The 18,714-nt window shown below is 41.2% G+C and overlaps 1 protein-coding gene across 9 annotated transcripts in view; it reads right to left on the minus strand.

Moving 5' to 3' along the window:
* The window catches only part of CIBAR1 (CBY1 interacting BAR domain containing 1), a 30,207-nt gene extending 14,768 nt beyond the window's left edge, over window positions 1–15,439 (minus strand). For 6 of the 9 annotated variants that reach the window (XR_001880531.1, XR_001880530.1, XR_001880533.1 and 3 more), the window contains exons 1-6: window positions 14,600–15,037; window positions 14,247–14,481; window positions 11,695–11,763; window positions 10,382–10,483; window positions 7,041–7,046; window positions 5,225–5,329 (exon numbers count right to left, since the gene is read on the minus strand). Coding sequence is in view for 4 of the 9 variants with exons in the window: in XM_017847341.1 (XP_017702830.1) it covers window positions 5,225–5,329; window positions 7,041–7,046; window positions 10,382–10,483; window positions 11,695–11,763; window positions 14,247–14,481; window positions 14,600–14,637 (555 nt within the window). In the remaining 5 variants the exon portion in view is untranslated. The other 3 variants (XR_001880532.1, XR_001880534.1, XM_017847342.1) reach the window with 2 other exon arrangements.
* Window positions 15,440–18,714: the final 3,275 nt, after the last annotated feature.

Consider the following 18,714-nt stretch of genomic DNA (forward strand, 5'->3'; position numbering starts at 1 on the left):
GCATACACAGTTATGAGCAGTGCTCACTACTGCCAATCATTTCTGCTTCCAGAGTGGTTAAAGGAGCCACAAACTCTGCCCTTATCAGAAGCAGTAGCCTGATAACAGGTAGGAATAGGAATGTTTTGTCTGTTTCTCCCCAAATTAAGAGTGGTATCAATAATCTGACTTTTCCAAGTATTCTTCTCGCAGAAATGTTTATGAGACATGCTAAGATCAACATGGCAATATGTGAATATTGTTATTAGAAATAAGGGGGCCAGCCAGGCATGGTAGCTCACGCCTGTAATCCCAGCACCTGGGGAGGTAGAGGTGGGAGGATTGCTTGAGCCCAGGAGTTTGAGACCAGCCTGGGCAACACAGGGAGACACCAGCTCTTAAAAAAAAAAAAAAAAAAAAAAAAAAAAAAAAGCTGTAATGTAACCCTTTTGACTGATCTTTGAGGCAAACTTGTGAGATTTCTACATCCCTCTTTATCATAAAAGATCCCAAATGTCGCCTTACTTGGAAAGGAAGCAATTTGACAGTAATGAGGAATGATGTGCAGAATGGAGATTGAGAACCCTAACAGACTCTGGTATTGATAATCTGGTGCTCATGTTTCTGGGAGTTTGCTAGGGTTATGGGAGTTTGCATTTAAATTGCAGGTTGTTGCAGAAAACAAAATTTATATGTGGAAAATCTAATTTATCTCAATTTATTAAATTTATCTCAATGTAACCAATCTACTAAAAAACTATTAGAACTAATAATCAAGTTTGGCAAGGTTGTAAGACATAAGTCAGTATGCAAAAATCAACTGTCTTTCTATATACATTTGTGACAAGCAATCTGAAAATGAAATTAGGAAAACACCCATTTACGATAGCAACAGGAAGTATAAAATAGGAAGAAGTTTAACAAAAGATGCACAATTTATATTCTGAAAACTACAAATAGTGCTTAAAGAAAGTAAAGAATATTAAAATAAATGGAAAAACATCCCATGTTCATGGACAGGAAGAATTACTCTTAAGATGTCAATACTCCTGAAATTAATCTACATATGTGATACAATCCTTGTAAGAACCCGAACTGACTTCTTTGTAGAAATTGACAAACTGATTCTAAGATTCATACAGGATTGCAATAGATCCAGAATAGCCATATCAATTTTAAAAAATCTGAAGAAAGTACGAAGACTCACATTACCTGATTTAAAAGCATACCGTAAAGCAATGTTAGGACAGTGTGGTACTGGCATAAGGATAGACACATAGATTAATGAAAAGGAACGGGAGCCCAGAAGTAAAACCACGTCAACTGATTTTCAACAAAGATGCCAAGACCATTCAATTGAGGAAAGAATAGTCTCTTCAACAAATGGCGCTGCAACAACTAGACAGTCACATGCAAAATAATGAAATTTAACCTTTACAAAATTTAACCATATATAAAAATTAATTCAAATGGATCAAAGACATATAAGAGCTGAAACTATAAAACTGTTAGAGAACGTAGGAATAAATATTCATGACCTTGGATTTGGCAGTGGATTCTTAGTTATAACATCAAAGCACAAGTAAGAGAGAGAGAAACTGGATTTCATCAAAATTAAAAACTTGTGCTTCAAAGACACTATCAAAGTGACAAGGCAACCCACAGAATGGGAAAAACTGCAGATTATCTGATAAGGGACTTCTATCTAGAATATATAAAAATCTCTCACAACTCAGAAATAAGACAATCCAGTTAAAATAAGGGTAAAGGAGCCGGGCATGGTGGCTCACGCCTGTAATCCCAGAGCTTTGGGAGGTGGAGGTGCACAGATCACCTGAGATCAGGAGTTCACGACCAGCCTGGCCAACGTGGCGAAACCCCATCTCTACTAAAAATACAAAAATTAGCCAGGCGTGGCGGTGCATGCCTGTAATCCCAGCTACTTGGGAGGCTGAGGCAGGAGAATCACTTGAATCTGGGAGGTGGAGGTTGCAGTGGGCCGAGATCGCGCCACTGCACTCCAGCCTGGGCGACACAGTGAGAATCCGTCTCAAAAAAAAAAAAAACCGAAAAGGAGAAAAAAAGGGTAAAGGATCTCAATAGCCATTTGTTCAAGGCAGATGACACAGATGGCCAAAAAGCATCATCAGGCAAGGCACAGTGACTCACACCTGTAAATGCCAGCACTTTGGGAGGCTGAAGTGGGAGGATCACTTGAGACCAGGAGTTCAAAACCAGCCTGGGCAACATAGTGAGACCTTGTCTCTATTTTAAAAAAAGAAAAAAAATGCATCATCATGGAATGCAAATCAAAACTATAATGAGATGACTACTACAATGAAACTACTACTTCAAACCCACTAGGAAGGCTACAATCAAGAAGTCTGATGAATAGCAAGTACTGAGGATGCAGAGAAGTTGTAACCCTCATATACTGCTGGTGGGCAAACACAATGGTGCGTTCACTTTAGAAAATAGTCTGGCACTTCCTCAAATTCTTAAGCATAAAGTTACCAATAATCCAGCAATTCCACTCCTGGGTATATATCCAAAAGAAATGAAAATATATGTCTACATAAACACTTGGACATGTTTATATTAGTATTCACAATAGCCAAAAGGTGGAAACAACTGAAATGTCCTTGAAATGAGTAAACAAAATGTGGTATATCCATACAATGGAATATTAGTTGGTCAAAAAAAGGAATGAAGTACTGACACATCCTACAACATGGATATGCCTTGAAAGCAGGCTAAGTGAAAGAAGCCAGTCATAGAAGTCAATGTATTTGATGATTCCATTCTATGAAATGTGCAGAATAGCTCGATCCATAGAGATGAAGATTAGTGGTGGTTGCTTAGGGTTGGGAAGCAGACAGGGGCAAAAGCTAAACTGTACAACGCTGAAGTGACGACAATGTTCTAACATGGAGTGGAGAGACATATATATATATATATATATATCTGTGTATACACTCAAAACCAGAGTTACACAGTGAATTATAGCTCAATGTTTTTGAAGTGTAGGTTTCTTGCTGTCTTTTAAAATTTTCTTCTGTGACCAAGAGACTTCCTGAAATCAAGAGACTTCCCTCTTTTGGGGGCATAATAGAGAAAAACTTAGAAGCTCTTTTCTTCTCTGTGCACCCTCCACCGTACAGCACCTTACTCCCATCTCCTGTTGCTTCAGGAAATCCCAGGTAGCAGGAATTGTAGCTGGGAATGCTGCACTCACTTTCTCTGCGGGGTTTGGTACTCTAATGCTCAGGGAATTAAAACCAGCATCCAGGCAGAACACAGAAGTGAGCCCAAAGATCAGAGTAGAGACAAATTTCCATGTGTAAATGAAAAATTTGCAGGTCTGAGGAACAGCGATGGAGCAAGGAATCAGTTTCCCATCACTAAAGAAGCCTTTACCCAACAGTGGAATCAGGCATAGCTCACAAGTCTCCATTCCCATGTTTCAGGTTAAGGTTAATTATCTTAATAATTCTCCTTCCTCCCTCAGTTTAAGAGGGGATGTCAGCAATTATAAAACTTTATACCCTGACCATACTCTCCTAGCTTGGTAAAGGAATTTGTCTCGGGACAGCCCCCTGAGATGTTCTTCTGTGGGTAGCAATCTACTATTACACAGAAGAGTACAGAGCCTGTGACTAAATTGAGAAGCTCAGAAATCCTTTGAAACTATGACAGGAAATTAAAGAAAATAAAAGATGTAAATGAATACTGTTTCATGGATTTCAGAGATAAATAATATAATTAAGTGGCAGATAATGCTTATTTTATTGAAAGAATATAGCTTATGAAGGAAGATTTGTCAATAGAAGTAAAACAAATATTTAAAGCTTGTTACAGGAAAATCTTCAGTGAGCCAAAAAGAGCCTTAGATGAGTTTTAAAGTCTGTAAGATGGTCATAAGAGGTCCTTCAAGTGTTTCCACGATGGTTATCAAAAATACCTGCTGAATTTCATGATCCCCAAGAAAGTTTCAAATCTACAAATGTGTTAGAGTAAGGCAATTCTTGTGATTTTGTTGACTAAGATACCATATCATAGTAGATGCAAATTTATGTGGTTGGCTACTATTACCCTGTTTACTTATTTGATAATATGTAGTTACTACACAGTATTAAGCTATAAAAAAATTAATGACTGTATTATAACAGAAATCACACATTAAAAAATTGGTTTATAGCTCCTATTTCTGGCTATTGTACTTTGGGTAAAATATTTATGTCTCTGCTTAATTTCTTTTTTTTTTTTTTGAGTCAAAGTCTCGCTCTGTCACCCATGCTGGAATGCAGTGGCACGCTCTTCTTGGCTCACTGCAACCTCCACCTCCTGGGTTCAAGTGATTCTCCTGCCTCAGCCTCCTGGGTAGCTGGGATTACAGGTGCATGTCATCATGCCTAATTTTTTTATTTTTAGTAGAGATGGAGTTTCGCCATGTTGGCCAGGCTGGTCTCAAACTCCTGACCTCAAGTGATCTGCCTGCCTTAGCTTCCCAAAGTGCTGGGATTACAGGTGTAATCTGCTTAATTTCTTAATAACACCACCTCATCCTCATGGAGTTGCTGTGAAGACTGCAAGAATTTATATAAAGTGCCTGTTGTAGCGCCTGGTATATAAAAACACAATAAATGTTAGTTCCCCTTGATTAAATAGTATTTGTTATAAAAAGCTGAATATCTGGCTACTGTTTGGAAATGTTGGTCTTTTATATACCACTGTTTCCATTTAAGAAAAAACAAAAACCCATGATATATTTCATTTATAATATTTTTTGCTTTTTCTGTTTTCTTTTTGTTGTTGTTGCGGGGTGGGGTGGGCAGGGTCTGGCTCTGTTGCCCAGGCTGGAACGCAGGGAGTGCAGTGGTGCAGTCATGGTTCACTGCTGCTTTAACCTACCCAGGCTCAGGTGATCCTCCTGCCTCAGCCCCCTAAGAAGCTGGGTCTACAAGCATGTGCCACCACACCTGGCTAGTTTTTTGTAGAGATGCGGTTTTTCCATGTTGCCCAGGCTCGTCCCAAACTCCTGGCCTCAACTGATCCACCTGCCTAGGCCTCCCAAAGTGCTAGGATTACAGGCATAAGCCACTGTGCCCAGCCCCTTATTTATCGTATTTTCTTTATAAGCAGTATTTATGGGCTAAAAAATATAGAGTAATTTAAATTTTTCATGAGTTTAAAGTAAAAAATAAGGTTAAAAACACATTTTGAACCCTAACAGTTACTTTATTACCTTTATATCCTTCATTTTCTGCCTTTCAAAGTTGTTAATAGTTTCCTCCAGATGACGACTTGTTCGGCTAGCATCCATTGCAGCTCTCTGTAATTCCGTTTCTGCCTACAAAAGTATTCCCCAACCAAAGATTTAAAAAAAAAAAGAAAATTCATTCAGTTGAGCTTACTGGTAAATTCTACCATTGTGCAGTACCGGCTTTTTGGCATAACAGTGTAAATTGTTAATATTATATTTTACCATATATAATAAAATGATCTATGTAAGCACATGCAGAATAAAAAACTTTATTTAGTGACTTGATTCACGATCTAGAAAAAAAAACCCCAAGGACAAAAACTACCCCCAAATCCTTCCTTTTCTGTCTACAAAATCATTTTTTTTTTCCAGACACCCTTGGATAACCTACTGTAAAACCATGTCCCATATTTTCTACTGCTTCCCTCTATTTCACTATCTGTGCCATTTATCAAAATTATTTTTCTTTTGTCTCTCTCTCTCCGTTAGCCATTTCTCCCCTGAAAAGGACTTATGACTTAGTAAAGATTATTTCAATTCTCTCAAAATTACAGATTATCTCATTTTTTTTTTTTTGATAGAGTTTTGCTCTTGTTGCCCAGGCTAGAGTGCAGTGGCGCAATCTCGGCTCACCGCAACCTCCGCCTCCTGGATTCAAGCGATTCTTCTTACTCAGCCTCCTGAGTAGCTAGGATTATAGGCGCATGCCACCATGCCCAGCTAATTTTGTGTATTTTTAGAAGACATGGGGCACCCGCCTCAGCCTCCCAAAGTGCAGGGATTACAAGTGTAAGCCACCGCGCCCGGCCTATTATCTCTTACTCTTTATGCTTATCTCATAGGACTATTGTATGGATTACATGAAATCATCTTTGGAAAGGACTAAGGAGAGTGGCACACAGTAGAGAGACCTACAGCTATGACAAGTTCTACCACTGAGAGTTTGATCTTTAAAATGTACAACATTGAGGTATTTTGGGTTAGCAGGTATATAACCAAGACTCTTTCTACCTTGCTTGCTTCTACTTGTTCTCCAAATGCATTAAATATTCCTAACTCTATAATATCCTCATCAGGTGGAATATAATATACACTACAAAATATTTCAGCATGGGATTTCTACTTGTAGATTCTTCTTTACAAGACAACCATGTTACACTGCTTCTATTTAGTTAATGCTTATTACAAAAAAATAAATACACTAGTAACTAATGAATCAGATGGCAAGTCTACACATTTGGACATGTACTCATATTATCTGATCTGTACTGTCCAATCAGTATGGTGGCCACTAGCCATATGGGGCTATTTTCATTAAAACTAATTAAAATTAAATAAAAAATTAAAAACTAGCTCCAAAATTACTCTAGTTGTATTTCAAGAACTCAATAGCCATATACAGCCAGTGGCTATAGTACTGTCAAGCGCAGAATATTTCTAATCTAATTGTGTATCTCTCTTTAAGCATCTCCTCTGCTAGAACAAAAGTTGCCCCAAAATATTTAAGATTTTTTCTTAAACGGTAACACAGAAATTTAAAAAGGTACAGCCCAATTTTCGGATTAAATTCTTCCTAATAAAGTTTTGTTTCTTGTGCTAATATTATATTTACTCAAAAGTCACATATATCATCATTTAATAATCATAGAAAAAGTTTGCATTTGTTGTCAAAGTTCTGTGATAAGTAATACCGTGACATTTAGCTTTTGCTTTCTTTTTCAAGAAAATGTATAAATTGAAACAAGTAAAAGGGTTTACTATAAGGATCCATTTCTTGACACACCACTTTATTACCCACCTGTGACTGAAATTTTTCATAAAGGAAAAAATACATTTCAAAGAGAGTATAACAATTCTTTCAATAAATTTATATACCCACAGAATTATACACACTTACAATTAGGTTATATATTAATTGTAACCATATATCAATTATGGTTACTTTTGTAATTAGGTTCATTCAACTACACATTTTCAAGATACTAACTACTTAAAATTATATTCATTTATATCTCTCTGTATTTGTATATACATTTACCATATGGGCTGCAGAGTTTTTAAAAATCATACAAACTTTCAACTTATTCATAACCAGGAATCAAAAACATTTCTCTATATTTCTGTGTTTGAGATTCTTTAAACTACAACTTCATTACAGGAAATTCAAAGATAAAACAGAGCTCCTCTGAAGAATTACTACTATGAAAAAATCTGTAACAGTTACTTGATACACGTTAACCTTGTGCTAGTGAGAATATTCAAGCAGACTAATTCCTAATACTGTTTATTACATATGACTGATGCAGCTCTTTACTTGTGACTACTTCCTTTTGACTCATGTCTTTACCCTCCTCATTTACTGATATTTTCATTTTAAAATTTAGAAGGGTAAGTAGAGTTGGCTAAATCAGGAAAGCACGGGGAAACAGAAGCCATAGCTGGGAAATGTGTAGCTTCACCTTCTATCACCCTCCAGCAACTACTATTTATTTCTGAAAGTCTCAAATCCCTTTACTTGAGCATAGCAACTCACCCAAAGTAACACATCCATTTTTAGCAAAGAGAATATAGATTTCTAATATTTCTTCTTTTCACTGAAAATTCTTCAAAATTCTATAATATACCAACTTGAATAGGAAATGCTTTGGATTAAAATACTAAGATACAACTCCATGAATAAAGATATTTGTGTATTAAATGGAATTAGTTAAGAGTTTAAAATGATTTTTAAAAGGGTAAGCCAGATTGGTATTTGTCACACTGCATTACAGGAAGCTTGTTTAGAAGCCACCCGGAGTCCTCCTTTGGTGGTGAGCAGGCAGAGCCCTGGAATTCTTCTTTTCCCTATCCTCTCTATCAGAGTGACTCTATCTTATCTTACATATCAAACTTAAACATACTTCTACATAGATGAATTTTAAGAGTTTATCCTGGGAAATATTCCATGATACTATGATTGAATATTTGTATACTTATATTGACTACATTTGTATGTAGATTGTCCTTCATGTTTTGGTCTCAGGTTGTCAAAATACACAAGGTGCAGATCTTACCCAGTAAGCACGTTGATTCACCTGTGGCAATAACCTCTTAGGTTGTATTCATCTCCCCACCACGTGAACCCACAGACCTGCTTCATCTGTGCTCTAAGACTGTCTCCCTTCCACAGCAGTTTACAGCACAGCATTCAAGTCAGAAAAATGTTTGTCTTAGGAATAGATTCGTTTCTGTGTTTAGTGTAGACACCAGTACTCCTGATTCAATCTTGCCAACTACTCAGGATTCCAGATGTCTTCATATATCACCACCTCCCCCACTCCAGGCCACAAAGAACAAAACAAAACAAAAAATTGATCCCTAGCTTAATTCTTAAACACTGGTGAACTCCCTCCCCCTGGCCCCAACCCACAGCCTCTGCCTTGATCTCTAGCTATCAGTCATAAATTTTCCAGCATTCTCTGGTTTGTCTGACTTGCTTAAAACACAGATTCTATCATCTCCATTTGCAGATCTTATGCCACTATGACCATCTAGATGTTTCTGTCCCAGTCTCCAGTGGGCACTCCACTCCCAGCCCTATGGCTGCCCATTTTTGTTTAGTACAAAGCTGGGCTTCTGTACCTTTGGTCCAAAGGAAGAAGGACCAAGCAATTGGTGCAGCCCCAAATCGCTGCTCAAGGGACTCCCCTCAGGAATGGAGGTGTTCTGGAACCTCAAATGCTCTCAAAGAGCCACTCCTCATGTGGTTTCTGGCTGAGCTGGGCAGTAACAACCTTAAGGAAGTAGGAAGGAGACACATAGAAGGAATGGAAAAAAGAGGCGGTAGGGATGTTAGTGCTTTTTCTTTTTTTTTTTGAGACAGAGTTTCACTTTGTTTTCCAGGCTGTAGTGCAGTGGTGTGATCTCAGCTCACCACAACCTCCATCTCCTGGTTCAAGCGATTCTCTTGCCTCAGCCTCCCAAGTAGCTGAGACTACAGGCATGTGCTACCACCATGCCTGGCTAATTTTTGTATTTTTAGTAGAGACGGCGTTTCACTATGTTGGCCAGAATGGTCTCAAACTCCTGACCTCATGATCTGCCCGCCTCGGCCTCCCAAAGTGCTGGGATTACAAGCGTAAGCCAATGCGTCCAGCCAGATGTTAGTGCTTTCTACACAGTCCTACCTATCTTAGTTGCTGGCAGTTAGGCACTATTTTGTATGCTTTTGTTTAGTAATGAACAAGGCACATTGTAGTTTAAGAAATAGTCACGTTTAACAGAAGAACCTTGTTACAGTAGACAGTCGTGTCTAGGTTTGTGTCCAACTTGGATCTTAATTATACTCTTAAGTCTCCCTCCTGAGGTTAACTGGCTGGAAGTCATGATTTCACATAGTTGTTTTATTTCTTTCTTTCTTTTTTTTTTTTTTTTTGAGACGAGTCTGGCTCTGTCACCCAGACTGGAGTGCAGTGGCGCAATCTCGGCTCACTGCAAGCTCCGCCTCCCAGGTTCACGCCATTCTCCTGCCTCAGCCTCCAGAGTAGTTACGACTACAGGCGCCCGCCACCACGCCCGGCTAATTTTTTGTATTTTTAGCAGAGACGGGGTTTCACTGTGTTAGCCAGGATGGTCTCGATCTCCTGACCTTGTGATCCGCCTGCCTCAGCCTCCCAAAGTGCTGGGATTACAGGGGTGAGCTACCACGCCTGGCCCACATAATTGCTTTATTTCTAAAAGATGAAGGAAATTAAATGGGAAAATTTTCTTTCCTTTTCTCAAAACAGGGCATAGAGGACACTGATATATTAGGATTAACGATAGATCTTTAAGTTAATTGTAGAATTAATATTTAGTCATCACCATGTGAAAATAAAATTCAGAAATCTGAATTTACTCTTTATAAAAACATCTGAATTTTTTGTTTGTTCATTTGCAAAGTCTACTGTGTAAAACAATATAAGGGGATTTGAATTAGGTGGTGTAACCTCTTTAAAATTAGACAATTTCTATACTGAGAATTTCTAAATGCATTTCTTTTCAATCTTTATATTCAAATTCTCTACTCATTTAAAAGTAAAAATGCACAATTTCTATATACATTTACTTTTGTACTCCATACCTTAAACATTTTTTTAAAGACCCAAATTCAAAGGATACAATAACATGTCGATCAGATGGGTTTCGCTGGCGTGTTCTTTCTAACTGAGTTAACTGCTTAGCTTCTCGATTCCTTGCTGTGAATGTTGCCTTGAGGTCATCCTGCAAATTGGCATTTTTTTGTTAGTAAAAATGTCTGACTTAAGAAAATTCACACACTCTGTTTTAAGAATGGAAGAATACTTCTTGTGTGATCCTGGTACCATTACCACAGGAATTACAAGTATTACATAATTAGTGTCTATGTATGTGAGAATGTGTTAATATTCTCTCAAAATAATGACACAATTTCAGTGCAAAACTATTAACCATAATAGATATATGTATATAAATGTGTAATTTTGATGGTGGTAGTGGTTACATGGGTATAAACATTTGTCAAAACTCAATGATCACTTAAAATGGAAGAATTTTATTGCACATAAATCAGGGGCTCCCAACTCCCAGGTCTATTAGGAACTCGGCCAGCACAGCAGGTGACCGGGGGGCAAGCTAGTATTAAGGCCTGAGCTCTGCCTCTTGTTAGATCAGAGGCAGCATTAGATGCTCATAGGAGTGCAAACCCTATTGTGAACTAAAGAAACATTGTCTTCCACAAAACCGGTCCCTGGTGCCAAAAAGGTTGGGGACTGCTGATGTAAATTACACTTCAATAAAGTTAGTTTTAAAAATAGAACTCTCTCACACATTTTAAAAGTCTAAATGCTATCACCTGCTTTAAACAAAAACTTATATTCATATAGTAAAGCAATTTCTGTCCATATATTTTCATGATTATAATTATTTTAAAGTTTCCATAATAATGCCTATGTTATCTATGTTGCTACAGTATACTTAATAAGCTCATTAAAATATTTCATTATTCTTAAAGAGCTAAGGGATCTTTCAGAGTAAAAGAATGACTATATACTAGTTTGTATTTCTTTCTTTTTTTTTTTTTGAGACAGAGTCTCGCACTGTCGCCCAGGCTGGAGTGCAGTGGCACTACCTTAGCTCACTGCAACCTCTGCCTCCCGGGTTCAAGCGATTTTCTTGCCTCAGCCTCCTGAGTAGCTGGGATTACAGGTGCACGTCACCACGCCCAGCTAATTTTTTGTATTTTTAGTAGAGACAGGGTTCCACTATGTTGGCCAGGATGGTCTCAAACTCCTGACCTCATGATCTGTCCTCCTCGGCCTCCCCAAGTGCTGAGATTACAGGCATGAGCCACCACTCTTGGCCACTACTTTGTATTTCTTATTAAAAAAACAATTGGAAACCTCATACTCTTTGCCAGAGTAATTCATAGTAAGTGAGAAAATGGATTTACTTACCCGTTTCATTTTCACAATGGTCCCATAAGCTTTCAAGGGTTCAACTACTTTGGCTTCAAGTCTTTCAACCTATTGAAAATTATTAAAATTTTAAATTAGAATGCTTAACCTTTTAGCCTATAAATAAAAGGCTAATCACTAGAAATTAGTAAGACTCAGAAGCTAAACTCAAACACATTAAAAACTGTTAAGCTGCACAGTAATAGTAAAAGTAGAAAAGCATCTGGTAAGCAAAATGACAAGAAAATGTCTCAGGTTTCCCAGGAGCTCATCCTGGCCACATCATCATCTTAGGATTACTTTGTTACCTTAAAGTAGTAGTTTAAGGGTGTTAAGACAGCTCAAATTTTAATACAGCTAACATTTTCAGTGTGTTCAGCACAGTACTGGATACTTTAGGTATATTATCTCTGAACTGTAATAGCTCAACTTTTCAGAAAAGAAAATCAAAGCTGAAAGAGCATCTTGGAAACATTTAAAGCAACATAACCTTCAAAAGCAAAAAAGCTTAGAGATCACTGTATTTGCTGCATTTTTTTTCCTGAGAAGCCATTTGTGAATTATCAAAGCCTACAGAACAAGATAAATGGTCTGAGTTGCTGAGCTGTCAAACTGTATGTCTCATCTCTGTTTCATTTAGAATTAAGTAGTTTTTCTTAAACGTTATAGGTTTTTAAATCACATTTTGAGTAATTACTTCTTTTACAAGTAGCACTAGTGGAAGGCACTGAAGAGACAGATTTTTTTTTAAGGCAAGTATTTAAATACAGCATAGGAAAAATAACTCTCTTGGACATTAAAATTTTTTCTCTCAAGACAAGTGACATGTATTCAATTGCTTAAAATGAACATGTCATATTTTAATAGCAGGAAAAGGGCTTTTTAATGATACATATTTATATAATTGACAAATACACTTAATTTCATATTGATTTTTCTTTAGTTTCTGTAAACAAAATGTATATGACTGTTTCATTTTAAAATGTTAGGAAAATAAAAATCAACTTCCCATTAAGTATTCAAATATTAGAAATCCTAAAATCATGGATATTCAGGACAGTTTGGTTTACACCATTTCTTATAATCCATACTGATTATTCAGCTTAAGGATTATCTAAGTCTTTTCTGTTCTCCTTTTGTTGCCTACCTTTTGTCATTGTTCATTAGGACCTCCACCATTTGGTAAGCAAGGGAAATAAAAGGAGAACAAATGCAAATCAATTCACTTTGCTATTTGATAAATAGCATAAAGGTTTTCTACAAAGGGGCACTGAAATTATTGGCTAAAATAAGATTTTAGGATTACCTGTGAATATAAATTATCTTTGAAACATTGTTCCCAGTTAGATGTAACTGAGAGTTACTTGTTTATTACAGAAGAAGTTTCATGACAAGAACTCAACATTTTTCTAAAAGTACCTCCAAACATGATTACTCTTCAAATTTGCATGGATAGCAATGATGAGTTCAATTTTTTTTATACTTATTCTATTTTTTGAAAATTGAAATTTCCATTTTAGGTTCTGATGAGAAAAGTACAAAACAGCAATGCATTTCTAAATGGGCAACTTCTGATAAGTTCACCTATGTTGTGAAACTCAAAATAAATACAAGTAAAAGTGCTCATTAAGTATTTAAAGGAAAAAAATGGGCTTTTAGAAAGAAAACAATCACAAGGATACCTCTCCTGCTACCCAGAGCAAAAAGTCCACACGGTGTCTCAGTATTGGTTTGCTTTCATGATATAATTCATAGCATTTTGTTGTTGTTGTTGTTGTTGTTAGTAAACCATTGGTCAATTTTCCAATTGGATGCAGCAATGATCTCTTGCCCATTTATTAATAATTTATCCATCCACATTACCATTCCCAACATTTCCATCTCTAGTCATTCTTTAAAATGTACTTACGTGCCACACAAGACATTAAGTTATGCTTATTTTCTTCCCCCTGCGTACTATTCCCACTACCCCCCAGTAAACAGCCACCCCTTGGCCAAAAGTTGGCAAATAAAGTGGGGAAATACAAGACTTCAGGATTCCCTAAAATTTAGCTTGGAAACGGTAAAATAAAACACAGAAAGCTTCTCTTTTTTTTGAGAGAGAGTCTCGCTCTGTCGCCCAGGCTGGAGTGCAGTGGCGTGATCTCGGCTCACTGCGAGCTCTGCCTCCCGGGTTCACGCCATTCTCCTGCTTCAGCCTCCCAAGTAGCTGGGACTACAGGAGCCCCGCCACCTCGCCCGGCTAATTTTTTTGTAGTTTTAGTAGAGACAGGGTTTCATCGTGTTAGCCAGGATGGTCTCGATCTCCTGACCTCGTGATCTGCCCGCCTCGGCCTCCCAAAGTGCTGGGATTACAGGCGTGAGCCACCGCGCCCGGCCGAAAGCTTCTCTTTAATAGATTCACGCAGTGTTATAGACATGAAAATGTAGGTTTCATTAAGTTTGTATCCACCTCTGCAGTTAGGTAGATTACAAGTGAAAGTTCCCACGGTTCCTTCATCCACTACTTCATGGCTCATTCATAACAATGACACTGTGATCTCACTCCATACCTCTGCTTGTCGATAATCCTGAAGTTTGGCAAACTCATCGGCAAAGTTCATCAGGCCCAGCTTTAAATGTGGGGTCTCTGTAGCAGCATACGCGTTGATTTCATTCACCAGGAGGTCGGCTTTGTCTCTCAGCCTGGCAGTTTTCCGCACATAGGCAGCGAAGATTTGGCACAGTTCTCCAAAATGCTTCTCCACATTTGAGACAGCTGTTTGCAGTTGTTTCGTTTGAGCGTTCCTAGAGAAAAAGGTGACACAAAAGGCAAAATACTCTCGTTAGAGATGAGAAGGCTTCACGTTAATGTAACACGCGAACATTCCCCGGGCATTCTGCAGCTTTGAAGACACAAACCCACCAACGATCCACCGTCTCCCGGCGCGGACTGCTCTCCATGGGGTCCTGACCTCACTTATCGGGCAGTGTAGGCACAGGAAGAGGCACAGGAAGAGGCCCAGGCCGGGCGGGCCTGGCCTTAACTGGGGAGGTGGCTGGTCTGGCTGCTCCGCGCAGCGCGGCCTGGGAGCCCGGCTGCCTCCTAGGCTTCTGCACTGCCCGCGGCAGTGTGGGGACCCAAGACCCGGAGGCGTGGGTGGGTGGCAGCCGGCCGGGCCCCGGGCTCCCCTTCGCCGCCGGCGCACGCTGCAGCCCAGGGAATTAGGCCCCAGGCCACAGCTGGGACCGTGCAGCCTGCCGCCCAGGGTCGGAATACGGCGCAGAGGCCCCACGGACAGAGGCTCCACTTCCCTCACCCCAGCCCTCCAGTGTGGGCGGCCCTGGGCAGCTGGGCTCGGGCTGTTACCGGTTTTCCAGGGTGCGCCTCATCATGCTGCCTCGCGCACGGCAGGGGACCTTGCGGGGGCCCAAGGACGGGGACTCCAAGGCGCCTGGGCGCGCGCTGGGGCGCAAGCAGCCGCCGGGAGCCGGAGAGCCCGCCCCTCGCGCCGCCGCGCCAGCCCGGGCGTTTCTATGGAAACGGGGCGCGCGCCCCCGCGGTCAATGCCCGAGGCAGCCTGAGCGCGGCTGGGGCTCGGAAAGCGCAAAGCAGCGAGGGACCAAGACGGGTGATGGGGCGCCCACCCCTGCAGAGCCGCCTGCGCGGTCGTCCCGCGCGTCCCTGCTGGCGAAGCGTGTGGGAAGCACCGCGGGGCTGCGGCTCCTCCATCCTCCCTAACAGCCGCGCTTACCAGACACTCAGCCTCCAGGGCTGCTCGGCTACTCCGAGCAGAGAAAAGACGCCGGCCCGCCGGGAACTAGGAGGGAGATGTGAAACCAGAGGCCTGGGGGCCGCGTCTCCGCCTGTACTACTTGTAGTCTCGTACCAGACGCGTCCACTTCGTTGCTTAATCTGAAAACGTGGGCTCTTGAGAGCTGCCCTTGGAAGGAGCGGTGCTTACTGCCTAACTTTCCATTTGTTCAGCAAATACGTATCAAGTTCCGACTTCGCGGAAGAGATTGTGTTAGACACTGGGAATAACAGACACATAAATAAGAAGCAGGGGTCCCGGACCTGAAGGGCCTGAGCGTGGGATGAGGAGGCAACGCTTACACGGAACCTGTGCTGAGATAAATAACGAACAGTTCTGGCTCTCGGGGTTGGCCTGGGGCAACAAAAATTCAAGAAGACTAAAACCCCAAACAGGAGGCTCTCCTTTGTCCTTTGAACGCCTCTGTCCCTTTGACCCTACTGTCCTTCGCGTGTGCTGCTTTTCCCAGTAAACACTGCAAGGACTCCATTCAGACTTTATTTATATGTATTTTTGAGATGGAGTCTTGCTCTGTTGCCCAGACTGGAGTGTAGTGACACAATCTTGGCTCACTGCAACCTCCACCTCCTGGGTTCAAGCTATTCTGCTGCCTCAGCCTCCCAAATGATTTGCTTTAATGCGACCCCCAGAGCAAATGCCAGAGAAAAGGCAAGTAGGCAAGGCAAAAAAAAACTTTATTTACAAGCCAATGTGAGGGAGGGGCGAGGTTCACCAGTCTCCGGTGGTGGAGGCCGACGAAGTCGCTCCGGCGTTCTCGGACGAGGTTCCTGGGTTCCGCGTATGAGGAGGGGCCGAGGAAGTTCGCCCCGGCGCTCTCAGGCGAGGTTCCCGGTCCCGCGTACGAGGAGGGGCCAAGGAAGTTCGCTCCGGCGTTCTCCGACGAGGTTCCTGGGTCCCGCATACGAGGAAGGGCCGAGGAAGTTTACACCGCGCGCCCGCCGGGAGCGGCTTTTATGTCCTGGGCCCGGGAGTGGGAGGGCAGTGGGCGGGACATAGGCGGGTCAGGGGCGGGGCGGTAGGCGTGGCTAGGCGGGTTCCGGTTTCTCTCCGTTGGAAGTTGGGTTGCGCCTGCGCAGTCGACCCGTGTCTTTCCCCCGCACGGGAAAGTTGACGGTGAAGAACCCGGAACTGTGCCATCTTGCCTCCGTTCGTCCAAACACCAAATAGCTGGGATTACAGGCGTGCACCACTATGCTGGCCTAATTTTTTGTATTTTTAGTAGATATGGGGTTGCGCCATGTTGACCAGGCTGGTCTTGAACTCTTGGCTTCAAGTGATCTGCCCCCCTTCAGCCTCCCAAAGTGCTGGGATTACACGCATGAGCCTCAATTCAGACTTTATCTGCTTCGAGAAACCTCTCTGGGATCCTCCCACACTTCGCTTTTTCAGGCAACGTTAGGGCCTGGTCCTAACGCTTTGGGACAGGGCCCTAATACTGTCTGAAGGAGCGAAGTGCAAAGTGTTGGAATGCTAAAACGGTACACTTTGTTGATTTTGTACTGTCTCCTATACTCTAGACTTTGAGCCCTTTGAGACAGAGGAAATGTGATTTTGGTCTGGTATTCCTCCCTGCCCTGTGCTGCTGATTAAGTTTTTATTTTGGACAAATAGATGTCTGCCGTCCTTTGTTTTCAACTTCCCCTATTTGCTTGAGTTACAATGTGTACCTCTCTTTGCTCCTTGCATTCACTCAGCATGTTATTGGTTGGATGCCTGGTGTGTTCCAGGTATTATGCTCGGCTTTGAGGTTGGCACAGTAATCTAAGATCGGAATAGTCTATGCTTTTAGAGAGCTCACAGTCATGTGGCAGGGATAGAAGCTAATCAAACAAAGATGTGTAAAATTGCCACTGAGGTATGTGCTACTGTATCCACTTCTGCGGTGTAACAAATCACCACAAAACTTAGTGACTTTTTACAATTGTTTGGCTAGCTTGGGATTCTGAGTGGGCTGGGTGGTTCTTTTACCTTGGTTCTGCTCAGGTGGGCTCTTACTCACCTTTCTGGTCAGCTGGCGGGTGGATGATCTAGGGGGCCTGACTCCTGTGTCATGGCATTGGCAGGTCGTCAGCAGGGGCCACATGTTTCTCATTGTCTAGCACGTCAGTCAAGCTTCTTTCCATGCTTTCAGAGTTCCAAAATAGTGGAGCAGGACAAGTCAACTGCCCAAGTGCCTTTCAAGTCTCTGCCTGTGTTATGTTTGCTGATACCCTATTGGCAGATGCAAGCCACGTGGCCTAGACTGGAGGGATCAGAGTGAGAGGGAAGTGGAAATGCTATGGATGGTGTGGTTGCTAGAGGAATTGGTGGCTACTTTTCCAGGCTACTATTAGGGGAAACTACATGGCAGCAATTGAGCGTATACTTAATATAGAGCTTTAGTTTGAACTTGTCAGGGGAGGACTTCATTGAGAAAGTGACATTTGAGCTAAGACCCAAAGAAGAGGAAGGAGTCAACTAGGTGAACAGGGAGTGAAAAACAGTCCCAAGAGAAGGATAGTGTGGGCAGTTTGCCCGCTTGCCTCTTCCAGCCCCATTCCCATCCCTACCCAGAATTTCGTATCTCAGAAAATGGTACTCTTGTCCAGCTGATTGTTAAGTCAAAAACCTAGGAGTTACCCTTTCTTTTCTCCAGCCACATGGGCAGTTCCTATCTGTTCCATCTCCAAAATATATCCTGAATCATTCCTTCTTCATTTTTTTCTACATCCCCATAATCCAAGATATGACCACCAGTCATCCTTACTGTAATCCTCCCTTACTAGTCTCCCCATGTCCACTGTTAAACATTGCAGTGTGAAATCAAACGTGTAAATCAGATGATGTCAACCCTCCAAAGTCTCTCAGTGTGCTTCAAATAAAAATTTAAATCCTATTCTGGCTGTTAAGGCTTTATCTCATTTCTGTTTACCCATCTACCTTCTCTTGCTGCCCCACTGTCCTATAGACACATGTCATATATATGTATATATATATATCTACACATGCACACATATATATGTGTGTATATATACACATATACACACACACACATATATATGTAAGCTTCTCTCTCTGTGTCTATCTATAGATAAACTTATCTCAGAGTTAGTTCTGTGTTTGTATTTCTCTCTGCTTGGAATGCTCCTTCTTCAAGTCTTCACATGGATGGCCCCTTCGTATAAAATGGTGCTTAAAAAGCACCTATGAGTGGGGTTTTCTCTGA

The sequence above is a fragment of the Rhinopithecus bieti genome, unplaced genomic scaffold (assembly GCF_001698545.2).
Source record: "Rhinopithecus bieti isolate Rb0 unplaced genomic scaffold, ASM169854v2 scaffold_26532, whole genome shotgun sequence".
NCBI lineage: Eukaryota > Metazoa > Chordata > Mammalia > Primates > Cercopithecidae > Rhinopithecus > Rhinopithecus bieti.